The sequence below is a fragment of the Vipera berus genome (genome assembly GCF_964194415.1).
Source record: "Vipera berus genome assembly, chromosome: 4".
NCBI lineage: Eukaryota > Metazoa > Chordata > Lepidosauria > Squamata > Viperidae > Vipera > Vipera berus.
Window position 1 is genome coordinate 71,678,428 of NC_138206.1, and position 21,223 is coordinate 71,699,650.

The 21,223-nt window shown below is 38.1% G+C and overlaps 1 protein-coding gene across 6 annotated transcripts; it reads right to left on the reverse strand.

Annotated features, from left to right (window-relative positions):
• Positions 1–2,237: 2,237 nt before the first annotated feature.
• Positions 2,238–20,790, reverse strand: RAB9A (RAB9A, member RAS oncogene family). 6 transcript variants are annotated; one of them, XM_081327045.1, is made up of 3 exons: positions 20,508–20,621; positions 16,334–16,407; positions 2,238–3,419 (listed from the first exon to the last, which is right to left on the reverse strand). In XM_081327045.1, the coding sequence occupies exon 3, from the start codon at positions 3,383–3,385 to the stop codon at positions 2,780–2,782; it is 606 nt and encodes a 201-aa protein (XP_081183171.1). In that variant the 5' UTR covers positions 3,386–3,419; positions 16,334–16,407; positions 20,508–20,621; the 3' UTR covers positions 2,238–2,779. The 6 variants fall into 6 exon arrangements, with proteins under 6 accessions (XP_081183171.1, XP_081183172.1, XP_081183170.1 ...); XM_081327046.1 differs by lacking the exon at positions 20,508–20,621 and adding an exon at positions 20,134–20,233; XM_081327044.1 differs by lacking the exon at positions 16,334–16,407 and having other exon boundaries at positions 20,508–20,790.
• Between the last annotated feature and the right edge of the window lie 433 nt (positions 20,791–21,223).

The window sequence follows — 21,223 nt, forward strand, 5'->3', positions numbered from 1 at the left end:
CAGAATTTTTGTTCATAGTTCAGACAGGCCAATTTAAAAATATTATTGTCTCTGCCACACAGATAAGCAGTCCCAAGCCTGTTCCATTTTCTCAGCTGCAAATCTCAAAAGGCAGCTTCAAGGCCAACCAGAGTCCTATCTCACTCTGGGCTTCAACCCAGGTTGCTTTTAGGCAAAAAAAAATTGTAGTGCCGTACATTCACCACTAATGTCATCAACGCCATTTTCAGTTTTTAAAACCAAAATGTATAAGCTTTTTCAGTCTTTTTTAAAAGTCTTAGAAAACACTTTTAGTACCCAAATTTCCAAGTCATATATATATATATATATATTAGTTCCAAGTTAGTCTTATAGGTTTCTCCTTTTCCCCAGGTAATTAATTTGCTGCTTTCCTGAGGGAATGGGGTGAAAATTCTCTTTCCCTTCTCTTTGGGGGGGGGGCGCTTTGGGCAGATTTTCAGGAAAAGGTCTTAAATTCATAAAGAGAGGCTTAGATCTCACCTGGTTTCATCCACGTTGCTATAAACTTGCTTAGTAGTGCTTGGTGTCTTCCGTTGACAGCAGCTTATGATTGGCTACACAAATGTAGCCAGTCTTTCCCCTGCCGGTTTGGAGGGCTTCCTCGGATCAAACGGGAGGACTGCCACTACCACCACCCCGTGATCAAACAAGGCTTTCAACTCTTTTCAGAGTCCCCCACCAGGGCAAAATCAAACGCAGAAGATGGAGCTTGTCTTCCAGCATCTGCCTCACCACAACGCCATAACTGGAAGCCAATTGTCTCTTATTTATTTTATTTATTTTAATTCCATTTATATCCCGCCCTTCTCCGAAGACTCAGGGCGGCTTACAAGCTTAGCAGTAGCTCTTGTATTGATTTTAACAGAATTTCTTTATGAAATTTATCAACATTTTCTTGTTGATATATTAAGCTGGGGATTTTGGCAATAGGTGTTAGGGGTGGTTTTTTACTATTTGAAGCTAAGTATGGAACATCAATTTTGTTTTTGTATGTAGTCTTTATAGTCTGATCAATTTAGGGATTTAAAGAGTTTCAGTCATCATTTGAACTCCAAATTATTCAGCCAGCCTATCAGTCCATCCTTAAGTCTCCCCTCAGCAATATGTTTGAATTTTTCAAATTTTCCTGTCCAATGAAAAATACATCCTTTCTGTCGAGAGAGAAAAGAGCAATTAAAAATTACTCATCAATCAAAGGTTTCTAATCCAAAGTATTCCATCATCTCAGTCAATAATGCATGTTTTTTCTATAGGGAAATAGCTCCATAACACAACTCCAAAAGTCAGTATTTATATTTGTAGTACAGGCAGGCCAGTTTCAAAATAGTTTATTGTCTCTGCCTCACAAATAAGCAGCCAAAGAGGTTGGGTTTTTTCCCCTTTTCCCAGCTGCAGTCTTCAAAAATGAAAGTTTCTGAAAACAACAAAAGTCTTATCTGAGTCTGGGCTTCCAGCCGAGTTTCCTTTAGGCATAATAAATTGTAGTGCTGTAGCTCTCCACTAGGTGTCGCTGACACCATCTTCCAGCTTTTTACATCCAAATTTATATTACAAGCTTTTTAAGTTTTTTTTTTAAGCAACCTGGAATTAAGGAGAAACTTCCTGACAGTGAGGACAATCAACCAGTGGAACAGCTTACCCCCAGAAATCGTGGGCGTTCCATCACTGGATTTTCAAGAAGAGACTAGACATTCACCTGTGTGAGATGATATAGGTTCTCCTGCTTGAGCAGGGGCTGGACAAGAAGACCTCCAAGGTCCCTTCCAGCTTCTATTTCTATTCTATTCAAAATTTGGACACCTGGCAAATGATAGTTGCAATCTTCAGGGATCATGTGGTCACCTTTTGCGACCTGACAAACAAAGTCAATGGGGAAGTCCGATTCAATTAACAATCATGTTACTAATTTAGCAACTGCAATGATTCACTTAAGAACTGTGGCAAGAAAGGTCGTAAAATGGGCCTAAACTCATTTAACTGCCTTGCTTAGAAACAGAAATTTTGGGCTCAATTGTCAGTCAACTACCTGTAACTGTTCTCACAAACTTAACAAACCTGTTTGGGATTTCATTCACAGAATTTCAATCAAAACTGAGTCAAGCTAATGTAGCTTAAAAACCTGACAACTTATGCCAAGATTTAAGAGAGATTGCAATCTCATTTTTTAAAACAAACCAAGTAATGTATTATCTACTGCCCAGTGTTGGGCAAGAAGAGCAGATAAAGACAAACACACACAGGCTCCATATATGCATATTTATTATCTAACTTAAAATCTACAGGCAGCTCAGTGACACTAGGCAAATAGCAAAAGCCCTTAAAATGTTTATATTAAATCAGATTTTTTAAAAAAATTAAAGATGCAATTGTGAATAAAAATTTACTATCTACTAATATTGCTTTATGAAAAAGGTTTTAGTGAAGCAAAACATAGATTAGTGACCTCAAAATATACATGTAGATATAAAATTTCTATTCCTCATCTGAGTCCCCAAATAGTGCTTCTAGAACTTTCAAGTTTTAGTATATAATTTATTATTCAAACAACATTTAAATTAAATGAATTCTCGAGTTAATACCTTCCCCAAATGTCAGATATCATTTATTTATCAATAGGACATTGAAGAGAATCCTCTGGCTAGCACATAAAGCAGTAAAATATTACAGTTTAATATATTAGAGTGTCATCAATGAATCATATGTTTTATTATTATTCCCAGTTAAGAATGATATTGAACCAAGAGATAAAGCTAAACAGTCAACAGCATGATGAACTAGACATGGGCTTTCGGTGAAGATTTATCATATCTGTTTGAATCAAGTGATCTGATCTATCATCAGTAGCAAGGACCCTTCGAACTGCTTCCTCAAAAGCTGCTGCAACATTAGTGGCATCTTTTGCACTCATTTCAAAGTAAGGATGGTTGCCATTGTTTCTGCACCAGACCTGGGCTTCTTCTGTAGATACTTGCCTGTCAGTTATATCAATTTTATTACCCAGTATCACAAAAGGAAATGTTTCAGGCTCTTTCACATCTGCATAGTAAATGAATTCTTTTTTCCAGTTGCTCAGATTTTGGAAGCTTTGAGAATCATCTACACTGAAAGTGAGAAGACAACAATCAGAACCTCTGTAGAAGGGTGTCCTCAAGCTCCTAAACCGCTCCTGGCCTGCAGTGTCCCATATCTGCATTGTGACAAAGTGTCCATCTACTTCCAGATCTTTGTTTAAGAATTCTACACCTATTGTATGGAATAACTGGGTATCAAATTTGTTAGTAACATATCTGTTCATAATTGAACTCTTTCCAACTCCTCCATCTCCTAAAAGGATTACTTTAAGGAGTGATGATTTCGTTGCCATTGTTTCAAGAATAGATCCTTTATGATCTCCAGATCTGCAAAATAAAACAAAACTCATATGTTGCAAACATTTCAACATAAATCAACATGAAATATTAACTCTATATGCTAGTGACTCAATATTTTTTGATGTTGGGAAAGATTGAAAGCAAAAGGAAAAGGGGACAGCAGAGAATGAGATGGTTAGTTTTATCGACACAATGAACATGAATGAAAACTGCAGGAGACAGTGGAGAACTGGAGTCTGGTGTGCTATGGTCCACAGGAGTCCCCAAGAGTCAGACATGATTTAGAAACTCAACAATTACAACTCTAATGGAGAGGACACTATAATGTCACAAAATAAGCTTGAGTGGCAACACCTGGCCAACCTTGGCTGATCTTGAAAGAGCCAAGTCTGATGAGGACTAGGATGGAAATGAAGAACATTCCAGAAAACTATCGCCAGAAATCAAACTTGACTTGAAGTTTTTTTAAAAAAAATCCTTTTAATAGCATTTTCATTAATATGATTACATTCTACTTTTGATTCCAAGTCACCCTCCTCAATTGTTAAATATTTAATTATTGCAATATGGCAATTTAGATATTATATTCCCCACAGTCTAATTCTGAAGACATGCGAGCTGTAGGTGTATCTCCTGTCAATGCTGCAGACTGGACAAAATGGGGGGTGGGATGCAAAATTCCAACTTCCCTGTGATATGACAAGAACAATGCAAAGAACAACAAGAGTCTAAGAGAGAATTTGGGGGAACTGTATGTAAAAACAAAAGGGAAAAATACATTTCTTACACACTTTTCAAATTAATGCCAAATGTAAAGGTACGAGTCAAAACAAAGCACTTTATTCCCCACCTCCTCCTTTGATAGTATACTCCTACAATCTGATTATCATGTTTAAAAAACATTTTCAGTAAAACCCAGATAATAAGAATTATCCTCAATTTCAGGTTTTATATTAATAAGAATCGCCTAGGTCAGGGGTTCCCCAAACAATGGCAGTAGCCTATTCACAACCAGGCTTGTGAGCACATGTCCAGGACCACTCATGCAGGCAGCAGGCGCTGGCGCTCACAGCCCCTCGTGCAAGCACCGGCGCTCACAGCCCCACTCACATGAGCAGTGGGTGGCAGCGGTTATAGCCCCAAGTACCAGCATTCAGAGCCTCACTTATGCCCGCTGCTCACATAAATGAAGCTGTACACATGTGTACGGCTGCCCCTCACACAAAACCATCCCCCCTCCACGCTGGAAAGGTTAGAGAACAATGACTTAGGTAATCAGGGTAAACACTTTAATTTGCCAAATAGTAAGACACATTAAATATAAATATATTTGTTATAGTTATCCATTTATTTATAAGGCCAAACAACTGAAACTGACTAGGTGCTGTGAGCCTTAAAACGTATGAAAAATTGATATACAAATATAAATACAAATTATAAAATATAAATATTCTACAACTTATAGGACATAACGCCCCATTTGATAACTCCTTTATTAAGTACTCAGGAAATTTATTTTATATATAGTCAACCTTTCTCAAACCAGTATGATTCAATTTCCTTAAATGTGACAAAATTTTATTAATGTATAGTGCTTGTATAATTCATTGTGCTTACACTGCCTTAATGATATCCGTTTATTTCATTTAAAAGAGAAATTGCTTATCAATCTGCAGAATTATGGTCAGCAATCATTATATAGCACTACAGGCAATCCTTGCTTATCAAGTAACTGTTTGAACTGAAGCCTGAAAAAGGAGATTTACAATACTCTTCACACCTACAGCCACTGCAGCATCTCATGGTCATGTGATCACTATTCAGGCATTTGACTACTGGCATGCACTTATGACAATCCAGAGTCACATAATCAACATTAGCAACCTTCACAGCTGGCTTCCAACAAGCAAGGTCAACAGTAAGTCACAAGTCATGGTCATGGGACCTTGCACTTAATGATCACAGCCATAACTAATGCCCTAAGTCAGGTGTGGTCATGTTTCACTTTACAACCACATTGCTCAGCAATTGTTACAATTTACAATCAGTAAGTGATATTACTTATTTCCTCTGCAGTTCATCATACATAATATTGTGTTCATACAGAAAATAACAGCCTCTACATTGTTTTTATTTCAAATGAAATGCAGTGATGCTGATAGAAATAAATGAAAGGTCTTCAAAAATTTTAACATTGAAAGAAAAATTTAAAACTGAATATGCTCCAGTGGAAATTTACTAGGTGAATGGAGAAGATGAGAACCAGGAAAGGAGAGCACAAAGAAAGGATGTAAGTGAAACACGTAAGCAAAAATTAGCTAGGTCTTAAGAGTGGGAAAGGAAGAAGACAAGCTATCAAGACGTCTGTAAGAGAAGATAACTAGCAAAAAATGAAAGAACCCATTTTTTCCTAAAAGGTCATAAAAAGGCTAGAACTCAAGCAACTGCGCATGTGCAATTAGTTGATTAATATTAACTGACACACCTTGCAAAAATTATCTCTTAATTTTAATGTACATGGGATGTATGATTTAGCATGTAGCAGGAAATATGTAGGAGGCGGTCAGAAACAGTGTAACCTCATAGTACCTCAGCCAATGGGGAAAGAGGAGGGATGTGCGGCTGGGGCCAGGGATCTATAAAAATGGGAATATTTTGGGTTGAAACTTTGGAGAGAACCAAGTTTTGATAGCTTCTCTCTCCACTTATTGCAATAAACCAGGGGTGTCAAACTCAATTTCATTGAGGGCCACATCAGCATTGCAGTTGCCCTTGGTGGGCCGGGTGGGTGTGGCCAGGGTGGGTGTGGCCTACTGGGTGGCCGTGGTCAGCTCTACATCATTCGCATCAAGGGCAGGAGTGGGACTGATCTGAGGGTCTCTGGCAGAAGAAGATGGGACCAGGGCAAATGCCAAGGCATGGTCCACTGGAGGAGCCTCACTGTTCCCCTCAGGCCTTGAGGGGGGGTTGGACGGTGGTGTGGAGGTCAAATGCCCAGCCCAGCCATCAAGCACCCACGGCACTAAGCCCAGCCACACTTCCCCAAGGGGGCGCCCAGCTGCACTTACCTCGTCCTCAAGGCTGCTGCTGCTGTGCTTGTTCTCCTTAGCCAGGTTGCTCATGATGGGTACGAGGGCAAAGTCAAGAGGGAGGCCCACTCCCTGTCCATGTGAGGAGACCTGGCTTTGTATCCAAAGCTTCCTTAGCAATAGGATGGGAGACCCCCCAGGATAGGCCAGGAGGAGGGGGCAAGGGGATGGTGAAAGGGCAGCAGGGCAGAACTAAGGCAGGACTTCCCTCAGACCCTTCCTCTCCTTCCTTCCTCCCTTCCTTCCAAGAACAGAGTGGTAGGAAAATATTTGAGATGAGGGAGGGAAAAAAACAAGCAAGAAACACAGCTGGGAAAGTGTCATCCTTCGTGAGGAACGAAGAAGTGCACCATTGCCTGGAAGTGGCCAGCACATGGCCCTCGCCTACTTCACACATCTGGCTTGGTGGGCTCTGGAGGAGGGGATGCCATGAGCAGCATGAGTGTCAATGTTACCTGCACAATGCTGCCCAGCCCCCAGCCTGCCTGGTTTTGGCAGGCAGTGGGGCACTTTTCTGACAGTGCCGTGAGGCTGAGCCGGGTGGCACGAATCTGAAGAGAAGCACAATGTTGCCCAGGCCCTAGCTTGCCCAAAGTAGGCAGGGTCATATGCTGGCCACTTCCAGGCGATGGTGCATTTCTTCATTCCTCACAAAGGGTGATATCTCCCCAGCTTGCGCCCAGGGGGCAGTGCTGACACGGCATGGGCCGGTCATTCACTGTTTCTAGATGGCCTTGTGGATCTAAGACTGAATGTATTTCAGCATAGATGACCACCACGAAATTGTACATTGGCTCCAGGCTGGCCGGGGCCAAGGCAGCGGGGGCCATTCCCTCACTGTTTCCAGGATGGCTTTGCGGGCCACATGAAACCACTTCGCGGGCCGGATCCGGCCCCCGGGCCTTGTGTTTGACATGTCTGCAATAAACGAAACAAAAGGCCTTCACTGTGTCTTGGCTGGTTATTGGTCAGGCGAGCTTGTATCTGGTCATGAAGGAAAGTGGCCAGGAACGCATAACAATGCTATTTCAAATGAAACCCTGAATAGAATAAATCTATGTTACTGTTCAATGAATATATTTTCCTTTAAAATATCTACATGCAGAAAACATGACAAATCATTTTTTTAAATAATACAGTACTGTACAACCAAGAAATGACACTTGAATAAATGAACAAAAAACTTAATGCTTCGTGTCTTCAGTAAGTTAAACAAACTTTGGTACATTACTCACCTATCTATGTAACTGCTTTCTGGTAACATGCATTTCATGCTTAAATAGTAACAATGTTCCTCAGGCATCAATTATTTGGCTAACTGATTTTGTTTCTTTCAACTTTGCATTTTTATTGACAAAGCAATAAAATATTTTCTGATTAATGAACTATTCCAAAGAATAAAGGTGTTTTTTTAAAAAAAATCTGTTGACAGATACCTCTTTATATTCTATTTATAAAGAGGATGAAAAGATTACTGAGGAAAGAATATCACAATATCTTATGAATGCAGACTTACCGAAGGTTCCGGAAGAATTTCAAAATATATTAAATAAAGATATAACAGCCCAGGAAATTATAGAAGCTATTAAAAAACAAAAAAGTAATAAAACACCCGGCCCTGATGCATTACCGTCCAAGAACTTTTGGTCCCAACCCTATTGGACATATTTAATGAGGTACTAAATACAGCAAAAACTCCAAACTCATGGAAAGAAGCAATCATCTCACTAATTCCTAAAGAAAACTCTGATTTGACTTGCATTAAAAACTATAGGCCCATTTCTTTACTGAACACGGATTACAAGATTTTCATGACTATAATGGCAGAAAGATTAAAAAAATATTTAGCTGAATTTATCCATACTGACCAAAACGGCTTCTTGCCTAAAAGACAAATTAGACATAATGTCAGGATCATACTAGATAGCTTAGAATATTATGAATATTATGAATTACACAGCAAAAAACAAATGGCATTGATTTTTGTCGATGCTCAGAAAGCATTTGATAATGTCAAATGGAATTTTATGTTGACTCAACTAAAACAGATGGTATTTGGAGAAAAATTTATAAATATGTTTAAAGCAATCTATTCCAAACAAGAAGCAAAAGTAATAATAAACGGGGAATTAACAAATAGCATTCAAATACAAAAAGGCATGAGACAAGGCTGCCCACTATCTCCTCTATTATTTATTGTTTCTTTAGAAGCACTCACAAAAATAATCTGAAAAGATAACCTGATTAAAGGATTAGAAATCAGAAAAGAGACATTTAAATTACAGGCTTATGCAGACGATTTAATTTTCATTCTGGAAGACCCCTTAGAATCTGGAACAAGATTATTACAGGTGCTTGAAAATTATGGAGATGTTGCGGGATTGAAGATCAATAAAGAAAAAAAACTAAAATGTCAGTTAAAAATATGTCCAATTTGCAAGAAACTGAGCTAGTAGAAAAAATTAATATCCAGACATCTACAAGAGTAAGGTACTTGGGGATCCAACTGTCGGCAAGATGTATTACACTCAAAAGAGAAAATTATGACAAATTAATAGACCAAATTACAGCAGACCTAGACAGGTGGAAAAACTTGCAGCTCTCCTTTATGGGGAGAATAGTGACAATCAAGATGACTATACTTCCCAAATTACTCTTTTTATTCCAATGTGTACCAATTAAATTAGGTAAGGATTTTTTTGAAAATTTAAACAGAATTACATCCAAATTTATCTGGCAAGGTAGAAAACCGAGAATTACATTAAAATTATTACAGGATGCAAAGGAAAGAGGGCTCAGCCTCCTAAATTGGGAAAAATATTATCAAGCAGCAATAGCGGTATGGATAAAGGATTGGATACACTTAAGGAACAGAAGACTACTAGCATTAGAAGGTCTTGACATGCAAATTGGGTGGCATGCTATAATGTGGGATGGAAAATATAAGGCTCATCAGTACTTCCAGAATCATATTAGACGGGCACTATTAGACATGTGAATTAATTAAAAAAAATAATTATATAGAAATCCCATTGGCTATCCATATTAGAGATATTCATGCACCTCAAATTCATATATTTAGGAAAAGTAATCACATATAAGGATCTCTTAGATGAAAATGGAGACCTGAAAACACGAAAAAGACTATTAGAAGATGGTATAGAGTTGGAATGGTGGGCATACTTACAAATACAGTCACGATATAGAAAAGACAAAAAAGAACCAGGGATAAAATTAGAGCATACACAATTACATAAAATCCTCCTAGGAACAGAAGACCAAATGATAAAAAAGATATATCAATATCTATTATAACAAGATTTGTTAGAACAGATAAAAGAAACAATGTTAACCTGGAGTAAAATTTTTGGTTACAGTATTGACCTAGATAATTGGCAATCACTATGGGATAGAAACAGGAGGTTAACACTAGCTACCTCCTATAAAGAGAATCTGTACAAGATGTTTTATAGATGGCACCTTCCCCCTACAAGGTGAGCAAAAATAGATAAAAAAATCTCACCGACATGCTGGAAATGCAGAAGGCTTCCAGGGACTATCACATGTGGTGAGAATGTTCAAAAGTGCAAAATCTGTGGCAGCGGATAAAAAATTGGTTGGAAGAAATATTACTACAAAAATTGATCTAAAACCAAAAACCTTATTAGGGATTATTAATGATAAACTCAGCAAAGCATCTTTCTACTTATTATTGCATATTTTAATTGCAGCAAGATTGGCATATCCCCAAAAATGGGAAAGAAAGAAAACCCCCACTGAAGAAGAAATAATAGATAAAATCTTATCCTGCGCCAAAATGGACAGGTTAACCCTAGAGATTAAGTATTATGAAATTTGGCAAAATTTTTATGATTAGTTAGAGATAAGGAGGATCGCTAAGATGACTATTGTTTGATTAGTTGATAAAGTAAGGACTTCTTATTAGCACCTATATCAGGACACAACTGAAAGATACCATATTTTTCGGACCATAAGACGCACCGGACCATAAGACACACCCAGTTTTTAGAGCAGGAAAACAAGAAAAAAAATTCTTTCTCCTTCTCTCTCTCTCCCTCTCTTTCTCTCTCTCTCTCTTTCTCTCCCTCCCTCTCCCATTGTCCCTTCCTTCCTTCCTTCCAGTCGCCATTAAATGGATTGGACTTCAGGCAATGCTGAGCGTCTCGAAATACTTTACATGGGTTATTGTTTGAATTATCCTTCACTAATCCCGCAAGATGGGGTACCAGCAACTCTTTATTTTGCATCCCAGAGAAATTACGAGAGAGGATTGCAGCGGGGGTCTTGTAGAGACAAAAACTATGGCTGGGCCGCTAACATGTTTATAAGCAAGCATGGCTTGTGGTTTGTCACCATTGCAGATGTAACCTGAGAATTTTCACTTTGTCTGGAATTAAAGAAACAAAACAAAACCATGGATCCCTTTTTAAAGTTCACTTGGTTGACGGCTTCCTTCCATACTCTTCCCAGCAGAGAAAAGAACATGAAACTTAGCTAACTAGATTAGGGACAGTTTGGGAACTTTTTACCAGTCAGGCCCAACTTACTGAGGCTCATTTGTTTTGCTTGTCACTTAAAACAAACTTGTGGCTCCTTGTGATGTGCAGACTTCCTTCTCTCTGAATTGCAGTTCCAGATTGTTTACCAGATGTTAAACGGGATCTCTTCTCAGAAATGCAGCTGGCCCTCTGTTTGCTTTCACTCATTTTCCCACTGAAAATCTGAGCCACTCACCTTGCTGGTCTTTGTGCAATAGGAAATGGTCCGTGTGTGAAATGGAGTGAGGGAGATTGCCAGAAATGCGAATCGGCCGATCTCGCGCTCCTGCAAACTCCCTCACTAGGTTTCAGCTTCCCTTGCTACAAGAGAAAGCAGGCTGAAACGAGGCAGATTGCAGCAGCGCGAGATCAGCCGATTCGCACTCCTGGCAATCTGCCTCTTTCGGTTTCAGCCTGCTTTCTCTTGTAGCAAGGGAAGCTGAAACCGAGCGAGGGAGTTTGCAGGAGAGTGAGATCGGCGTTTCTCAGCACGTGCCGATTCGCGCTCCACTTGCAGAGGTTGGGGCTGGCCATACGGATCACCTTCGGACCATAAGACGCACCCTCGTTTTCCCCCCCACTTTGGGGGAAAAAAGTGCATCTTATGGTCCGAAAAATACGGTATGTAAATATAATGCTGACGACTGAAAGACAGTTTACCAAAAAATTTACAGATGTTATATGTACAGTTTGTTATACTCTGTCCTGTCATATAATGTATTTTAAGTTTTTGCTTTTTCTTTTTGTAACATAAGGTAATACTAATAGTGTTGTAGCCAGGGAAGTTGAATCATGTCCACTTTTGTTTTTAATGAACATTTAATAAAATTTTCTAATAAAAAAGAGGGGGGGGAAGTCAGGGTGTAGATCTATCATGGTGGACATACTTATTAATGCAAGTTAAGATATGATAAAGATGTTAAATTGTATGTTTTTTATAAAGAGCAAACCTTGTTTGATCAGACAATATTAACCTCTGATGAGAAACTAATTAAGAAAATCTATACATTTTTATTGAATTTGAAAATGGAAGATGAACAAGTTAAAGAAGCAATGATAATATGAGCAAAGAACTTTGGATTCAACACAGAATTAGAAAAATGGCAAAACCTGTGGGAAAGAAATTATAAACTGACAATGGCAGCTTCTTATAAAGAAAATTTATATAAAATGTTTTATAGATGGCACTTGCCACCTTGATTGGCAAAAATGTTTAAAAATATGTGAGATAGATGTTGGAAATGTAAACATAAGTCAGCTATTTATTATCATGTATGGTGGACATGTGTTAAAGCAAAGAGGTACTGGAAAAAATACATACTTGGCTAGAAAAAATGTTGGGAAAACATATACATTTTAAACCTGAACTTTTTTTTATTAGGTATAATGCCAGAAAAGATTGATAAACAAAGTATATATTTGATTTTACATGTGATAACAGCAAAAAGAATTCATATTTACACAATTTTGTAAAAATGAAGAAATACCATCAGAGGAATTAATAACTAAAAAACGACTAGAATGTGAGGAAATGTACAGATTAACTATGTGGTTGAGAGAAAAAGAAGAAACAGAATACTATCAGACTTGAGACTTGTTTTACCAATGGCTAGAGAAAAGAACAAAGGACTAGGAATTAAATTTGTATTAGTGAATGATAAACTCAGACAACACGTTGAATAAGTACTATTGAATTGTATGGAAAAAAATAAAAAAATTACAAAAAAAAAGAATAGAATAGAACAGAACAGAACAACAGAGTTGGAAGGGACCTTATAGGTCATGAATTCAATGGTGAAAAAAGTAAGGTTCTACATTTAGGCAAGAAAAACCAAATGTACAGGTACAGTATAGGTGGTACCTTGCTCAATAGTAGTAACTGTGAGAGGGATCTCAGAGTCCTAGTGGACAATAACTTATGAGCCAGCAGTGTGCTGCAGTTGCCAAAAAAGCCAACACAGTGCTAGGCTGCATTAACAGAGGGATAGAATCAAGATCACATGAAGTTTTAAGACCACTATACAATGCCTTGGTAAAGCCACACTTGGAATACTGCATCCAGTTTTGGTCACCACATTGTAAAAAAGATGTTGAGACTAGAAAGAGTACAGAGAAGAGCAACAAGATGATTAGGGGACTGGAGGCTAAAACATATAAGGAACAGTTGCTGGAATTGGGTATGTCTAGTTTAATGAAGAGAAGGATGAGGGATATCTTAGGGGCTGCCACAAAGATCAGGGAGTCAAGCTATTCTTCAAAGCACCTGAAGGCAGGACAAGAAGCAACGAATGGAAACTAATCAAGGAGAAGCAACCTAGAACTAAGGAAAAACTTCCTGACAGTTAGAACAATTAACCTGTGGAACAACATGCCTCCAGAAGCGGTGAATGCTCCAACACTGGAAGTTTTTAAGAAGAGACTGGACAGTCATTTGTCTGAAATGGTATAGGGTTTCCTGCCTGAACAGGGGGTTGGACTAGATGACCTCCAAGGTCCCTTCCAAGTTGTTAGTATTATTATTATTATTATTATTATTATTATTATTATTATTATTATTATTATTATTATTATTATTATTATTATTAATCTGCAGTCCAAGCAGGAGACCCTACAACATTTCTGACAGATGGCAAACCAGTTTCTTCTTGAAAGCTTTCAGTGATGAAGGTCCCACAACTTCTGAAAACAAGCTGTTCCATTGGCTGATTGTTCTCACTGTCAGAAAATTTCTCCTTATTTCTAGGTCGAATCATCCCTTGATCAGTTTCCATCTGTTATTCCTTGTCTGGCCTTCAGTTGCTTTGGAAAATAGGTTGACCCCCTCCTCTCTGTGACAGCCCTTCAAATATTGGAACACTGCTATCATGTCTCCCCTGGTTCTTCTCTTCACTAGACTAGCCATGCTCAGTTTCTGTAACCATTCTTCATATGTTTTAGCCTCCAATCCCCTAATCATCTTTGTTGCTCTTCTCTAGAGTCTCAACATCTTTCTTAGTGTGGTGACCAAAACTGGATGCAGTATTCTAGGTGTGGTTTTACTAAGGCTTTATACAACGGTATTAGTACCTCACATGATCTTGATTGAATCCCTGTTAATGCAACTTAGGATTGCATTGGTTTTGGCTGCCACTGCACTGTTGGCTCATATTTAATTGATTGTCCACTAAGACTCCAAGATTCTCTCACAGTTACTGCTATTAAACCTGGTTTCACCCAATCTATATATGTCGGCAGTTTGGCAGGTCGAATCCCGAGTGCCGCATAACAGAGTGAGCGCCTGTTACTCGTCCCAGCTTCTGCCAACCTAGCAGTTCGAAAGCACGTGAAAATGCAGGTAGAAAAATAGAGACCACTACGGTGGGAAGGTAACAGCGTTCTGTGCGCCTTTGGTGTCTAGTCATGCCAGCCACATGACCACGGAGACATCCTCGGACAAGCGCTGGCTCTTCGGCTTTGAAACGGAGATGAGCACCGGCCCCTAGAGTTGGAAACGACTAGCACTCATGTGCGGGGGAACCTTTACCTTTACCTAATGTGAACTTTAGATGGCTAACTCCAGAAGACATTCTAGTCACATGGCAAGATAGAAGGTATAGATTAGACTCAATAGACAAGGCAGAAGATTTTTATAAGCTCCACTTTAACAATGAAGATGAAGTAGAAGACCAAGATGGAGGGGACATAAGAGAAAGGGATGCAAGACAGATGGCTATAGTAGGGAAGGTACTAGGAACAGAGGATAGAGGAAATAAATCTGGATAGACTACAGAGAAATATGAAGGCAGAGACAAAGAAACAAGAGAGATCCTCACAATGAGAAGCACAAGACCCAGATATAAGTAAAATAAAGGGAGAAGAATGCAGGATTTTGTCACTGAATATTAATGGTTTAAACTCGCCAATGAAAAGACGGAAAATCTTTAATAAATTTATTCGTCAAAAATTAGATATAATTGCAATTCAGGAAGTTCATATAAAAGAACAACAGAAATACCTGTTAGATCAACCAAAATTAGGAAATATATTTGTATCATTAGATCAACAAAAAAGAGGGAGGTGGTATTATATGAATGAGAAATCAGTAGCTAAACAAATTTATAAAGATAGAGAAGGCAGAATATTGATAGTTGAAGTAGAAATAAACCATAGGAAAGTAGTGATAGTAGAAATATATGCCCTGAATAGAAACCAAGAACAGTTTTTTAAAACGTTACATAAGATATGTGATATAGACTACGATGAGATCTGTGTGCTAGGAGACTTCAATGCTATTATTGATAATAATTTGCACTACAAGGGTAATAAGACCAGGAAAAGGAAAAGAACACTACCAAGATCCTTTTTCAAATTGGCCAAAAATCTAAACATCCAGGACATATGGAGAGAAAGGAATTGTGAGGCTAGACAGTATACATATTATTCTAATCGACATAGCTCGTGGTCTAGGATTAACATGGTGTGGATGTTAAGGGAAATTAACTCTGAAGTCGAAGACGTGTGTATAGAGACAAGCACCTAGGCAGACCACAACCCTGTGAAATTTAGCTGGAAAGGGTCCCAAAAAAACATCTAGATGGACTATACAAAGATCAATATTAAAAGAAGATGACTTCAGATTAAAGACGGAGAGAGAATTGGACTTCTTTTTTAAAGAAAATAAAGCTGAAGACAACTCTGTCCAAAATCATTCGGACACAGCTAAGGCAATTATGAGAGGAGTAGCTATAGCATATATGGCGAAAAAGAATAAGGAGAAAAAACAACAGAAAATGTTAGAAGGGGAATACAAAAGATTAGAAACAATACTCCAACATGAACCACAAAAAAAGAATGTAAAACAACAAATAGACTTAATTAAACATAAACTTAACATCTTAGAAAAAGAAAAATTAGCACAACAGATAAGACGTATAAAACAGAACTTTTTTAAAAATGCAAACAAACCTGGTTGATGGCTTGCACACAAATTGAAAAAACAAAAGGAGAAAAGTTGGATTAGTAAATTACGAGATGACAAAGGGAGAATACACTATCAAGAAGAGGAGAAAAAAATTATAGCCCAGGACTTTTATGAGAAATTATATAAGGAAGATAGCCAGGAAAATGAGGAGAAAGCAGAGGAATGTTTCAAAAAAGCAACACTACCAAAAGTTACAGTGGAAATAAAAAATATGTTGAATGAAGAAATTAGGATGTCAGAGGTGATAATGGCCATTAATAAACAAAAAAATAACAAAGCATTCAGGCCTCCCGATAGAAATTTATAAGGAACAACAAAACATTTTAGGATAACCTTTATTGGATGTGTTTAATGCGGTCCTGGATGAAGCAAAAACCCCAAGGTCATGGTCAGAGGCGAATATTGTCCTGATTCAAAAAGATAACACAGACCATATATCAATTCAAAACTATAGACCAATATCTTTACTCAATTCTGACTATAAGATATTTACAACAATAATAGTTGAGCGATTAAAAAGGTTTTTAAATAATTTTATACATGTGGACCAGAATGGATTTCTAGCCAAAAGTCAAACTAAGCACAACATTAGGATAATATTGGACACCCTAGAATATTACGAAATACATAGTGGACAACAAATGGCGTTATTATTCCTAGATGCCCAGAAGGCCTTTGATAATGTTAAGTGGCCATTTATATATCAACAACTTAGGTATATGGATATGGGTGAAAAATTCATAAATATAACAAAGGCAATACATACTAATCAGGAAGCTAAAATAATAATAAATGGGGGAAACAACCAGGAAATTTGAAATACAAAAAGGAACACGACAAGGATGTCCTTTATCCCCATCACTATTTATACTGACGCTAGAGGTCCTAACGAGGATAATTAGAAATGAACCACATATAAAAGGATTAGAAAATAAAAAAGAAATTTTTAACTTCAATCATTTGCAGACGATTTCGTCTTTATTATGGAGGATCCACAACAATCGGGACCGAAACTGTTGGAAGAATTAGATAAATATGGAGAAGCCGCTGGGCTGAAAATAAACAAGGGTAAAACTAAAATGATTGTTAAAAATATGACAAATAAACAGAAACAAAACGTGGCTAGGATTATGGATATACAAATAGGTAAGAAGATAAAATATCTAGGAATTACTATTAGGGCCAGATGCACTTCAATCAAAGAAGACAATTATGACAAAATAGTGAAACAAATTTTTTTATTTATTTTAATTCCATTTATATCCCGCCCTTCTCCGAAGACTCAGGGCGGCTTACAAACTTAGCAGTAGCCTTCATTCTATGTATATGCCTGCTTATTAGGGCTTTCACACACACACCCCCAAGCGGCATTATTACAAAGTCAGCTTAATTGCCCCCAACAATCTGGGTCCTCATTTTACCTACCTCGGAAGGATGGAAGGCTGAGTCAACCTTGGGCCTGGTGGGACTCGAACCTGCACTATAAAAGAAGACCTGGAAAGATGGGGAAACTTGAGCCTTTCATTGTTAGGGAGAATTGCTGTCATAAAAATGAATGTATTACCTAAAATCCTATTCCTCTTCCAAAATATTCCTATACAACTTGATCAAAAAATTTTTGGGAACCTGAACAAATTGACATTAAATTTTATATGGCAAGGGAAAAAACCAAGGATTAAGGATGTTAAAGAAAATGGGGGTTTTGGACTACCAGACTGGGAAACATATTAGCATTCAGCGGCGTTAACCTGGATTAGAGAATAAATAATTTTAAAGAATAAAAGATTATTAACTCTAGAAGGCCATGATCTGCAATTAGGCTGGCATGCATTCCTATAGAATGAGAAGCAAGGGCTATATCAACATTTTCAAAACCATCGGATTAGACAAGTGCTACTTAAAATTTGGAATAAAATTAAAAAACAAAATTATATTAAAGTACCAGTCTGGTTGTCCACCCTTGAAGCGATAGTCTAACCAAATTTGTTTCATTTGGAAAACAGTACTACATACAAGGATATTACAAATGAAATGGGAGAATTGAAATCTAGACAGGAACTAGAACAACAAGGGATAAAATTGGAATGGTGGGAAAGATAAGAAAGAGTGGGGGATAAATATTCAAGAAACTGCATTGGATAAAATTTTATTGGGGCCAGATGAGAAACAAATAAGGAAATTGTATAGTTTACTATTGGGGTACAAAATGTTTGAGGAACAAGTTAAAGAACCAGTGCTGATATGGGCTAAAAATTTGGAATATGGCATAGATTTTGATATTTGGCAAACTCTCTGGGATAGAAATAAAAAGATAACGCTGGCATCAGCTTATAAAGAAAATTTATATAAAATGTTTTACCAGTGGCATTTCCCCCCAGCACGATTAGCCAAAATGTACAAGACAAAATCCCCTAGCTGTTGGAAGTGTTCCGAAGAATTAGGTACTTATTTTTATGTTTGGTGGTCCTGTAATAAGACGCAAAAGTATTGGCAAAGGATTCGGATATGGTTAGAAGAAATATGAGGACGGAGTGTAGATTATAGACCAGAATTTTTCCTACTAGGCATAACAACAGAGAAGCATATCAAAGAAGAGTTATATATAATAATACACATCATCACAGCAGCGAGAATGACGTTCACCCAGAAATGGAAAAACAGTGAAATACCGGACGAGAGTGAAGTGATAAATAAAATTTGGGCATGCACAGAAATGGACAAGTTAACTTTGGAAACTAAAAATAAAGACCAGTCAGATTACTACAACCTAACACCTATGGATTGGCTGGGTTTCAACTGGACAGTTGGGACCGTGGGGGGAGGAGTCATGAATGGGCATTATAATGTAACCTTTCACGTGCAAATTCTTCAGACCTTGCTTTGCTCTATTGCTATCACTAACTCTCAATAAAAGTTCCTTTTGAGACAATGCGTATTTCAAGAGTTCTGCTTTCTTGGGAGATCTAGTTGAGGCAAAGCCTTACATATCCACTGGAACAATTTGCTAGGGGCTGTTGACCATATATCTCCTTAAAGGAATAAACCCAGCTTCTTAGTTGTGCCACTAATATGGAACTTCTGAAAATAATTCACTGAAACAATACAACAAAACAATAACTATATGTCAAAACATAAGTCATAGTATATATGAAATTTAATAATGAGCACATTATGAAGTGCAAAAGAATTCAAACAGAGTTTTAAACCACTTTTATTTAGTGTTTGAAATTGAACTTAGAATATTTAGAATTTAGAATATTTAGAATTCAAAGCAAATATTCTGATGAATACTATGAAAAGCAACTGAAGTAGTTGGGTATAATATAGCATAACAAATTCCTATATTCATTACATCCAATTGAGAACTATAAAATGCAAGATTTACAGAGTAAAAGCACATACTTTTGAGTGGATCTATAATATAGTCTATGGGCTTGGGGGGGAAAAACCTACTGCATCTTTAATTACAGTAATCATGGGTTTGGTTTTGTTGAAAACAAAAGTCAGGGTAGTTCTTTATTCTTTTAGTTCTCAATTAAAAATTGCTTTCAGATACCGATCTTTTAAATTATTGTGTCATGCGTAAATACAGCCTACAATTTTTCATCTTGCTAAAGAAGAAAAAGAATTAAAAATCTGGTTGTTTTCATAATCTGCTAAAAAAAGTTATTTTGCTCTCTTACCCACCTAGACACAGCTTGTCACTTAGGCCACTTTTTACACTTAACTGCACAGATAGAAAGGGGAAAAAATACTTTTTAAAACTCAATTTAATCAAAACAAAAACAGGCAGAGCAGCAAACTAAGTAGCTTGATTATCTCTTTGGGGAGGGCAGGGATTTTCCACATGAAAAATGCAACAAAGAGGACATACATAAGTTGTTGAACCGTTCTTTGACAGTCCAGTGATTTTAATCAGTTTGGCTTATTTGCCCGAGGGATAACTTGGTCATGCACCGAGAAGTACAGAAGGGAAGCGATTTCCCAACATAACCGCCGTCTCCTTCTGATCACAGGACTTTTAATCATGCCAGTGGAAAGAACAGAGGAGCATCTTAGGATAACTTTCTCAGTGTAGGTTAAAAAAAACAACCCAAAGTGGCCCTACTTGTGTGGGATAAGGCATTTACTACCTGCACCACGAAGGCTTCGTTTCCTCAGGTTTCACGCTAGGGAGCGCTACAGCAAGAGACCATTTGCAAGAGACTGCAGCCCCCAATCATCGAGGCGGGCCTTTTTCGAGTGTCCCACAAGCAACGTTGTCTTTAGGACCTTCCTCTTTCATCAAGGAGCGATCAAGAGCCACCCTTGACCGGACTCCCAGAAAACCTTCCCCAAAGAACCGATGGGAGGCAAGGCATCGCTAATGCCTCCTCCTCATCTACTGTAAGCCATGAAAAGCGCAAACCGACGCCCCGAGTCCTCAGCGCCAGGAACCGCACCCGAGAAGAACTGGGTTCTTTCTTGAGCCCATCCATGGTAAAGGCCAGAGATGGGGCGCGCTCACCTGTCAAGAAAGCGGAGAGCCGATAACTGGCCCGGAGCCACTTGCGGCCACCGCAACAGAAGAAGGAAGGGAGCTCGAGAGGGAAATAACATGGCCGGGATTGCGCTATGAGGGCGGAATCTGGCCTTCACGTGACATCAGACGAGGACAGCCTCGCCTCCCCAATTCTCAGCCCAACAGAGCGGAAGGGAGGCTGTTGCTAGGCTACGGGGCCTCGTCTCCCCTAGACTCGCTGTTCTAATTGGAGACTGCCCCGTCCCGCTTCTTTACGTATGTCCGCTCAGCTTGCTGGGCCCCTGGAAAACTGACGTTAATACTGTTCCTGCTTGAAAATGTTCGCGGAAAAACAAGAGTTAATTGATCTTCCTCCAACTCTTCTATTTGCTGCAGGTCTACTCTATAAAATGTTTATTTTCTTGGATTCTGACATTTCATTCCTTTGAATTATGCTGCTTGTTAAGAACCAGCCCATCAATATAATTGATGAAATAGACCCAGAGTAGTCACTGGCAGCCCTAATTATGCAACTAAAGTTTAAAAAATGTTGAACTCATAATTGTTTTTGCGAGGAGATACTAATGCTTAATAAATAAATTCATTTAACTGTAATTAAAAAAGCCTGTAGGAGGTAAGGTATATAGTTGCTATCACTGCTAATACAAATATGGATTTATAAGACAATATTTAGTGAAATGAGGCCTTATTGCAAATCTGCC

Coding starts and splice junctions, on each gene's coding strand:
- RAB9A (XM_081327044.1), bottom strand. CDS start 20,599: ATGTTATTTCCCTCTCGAGCTCCCTTCCTTCTTCTGTTGCGGTGGCCG. Junction 3,420..20,507: donor GCTCTCCGCTTTCTTGACAG/GTGAGCGCGCCC, acceptor TTTATTTTGCAG/ATCTGGAGATCATAAAGGAT.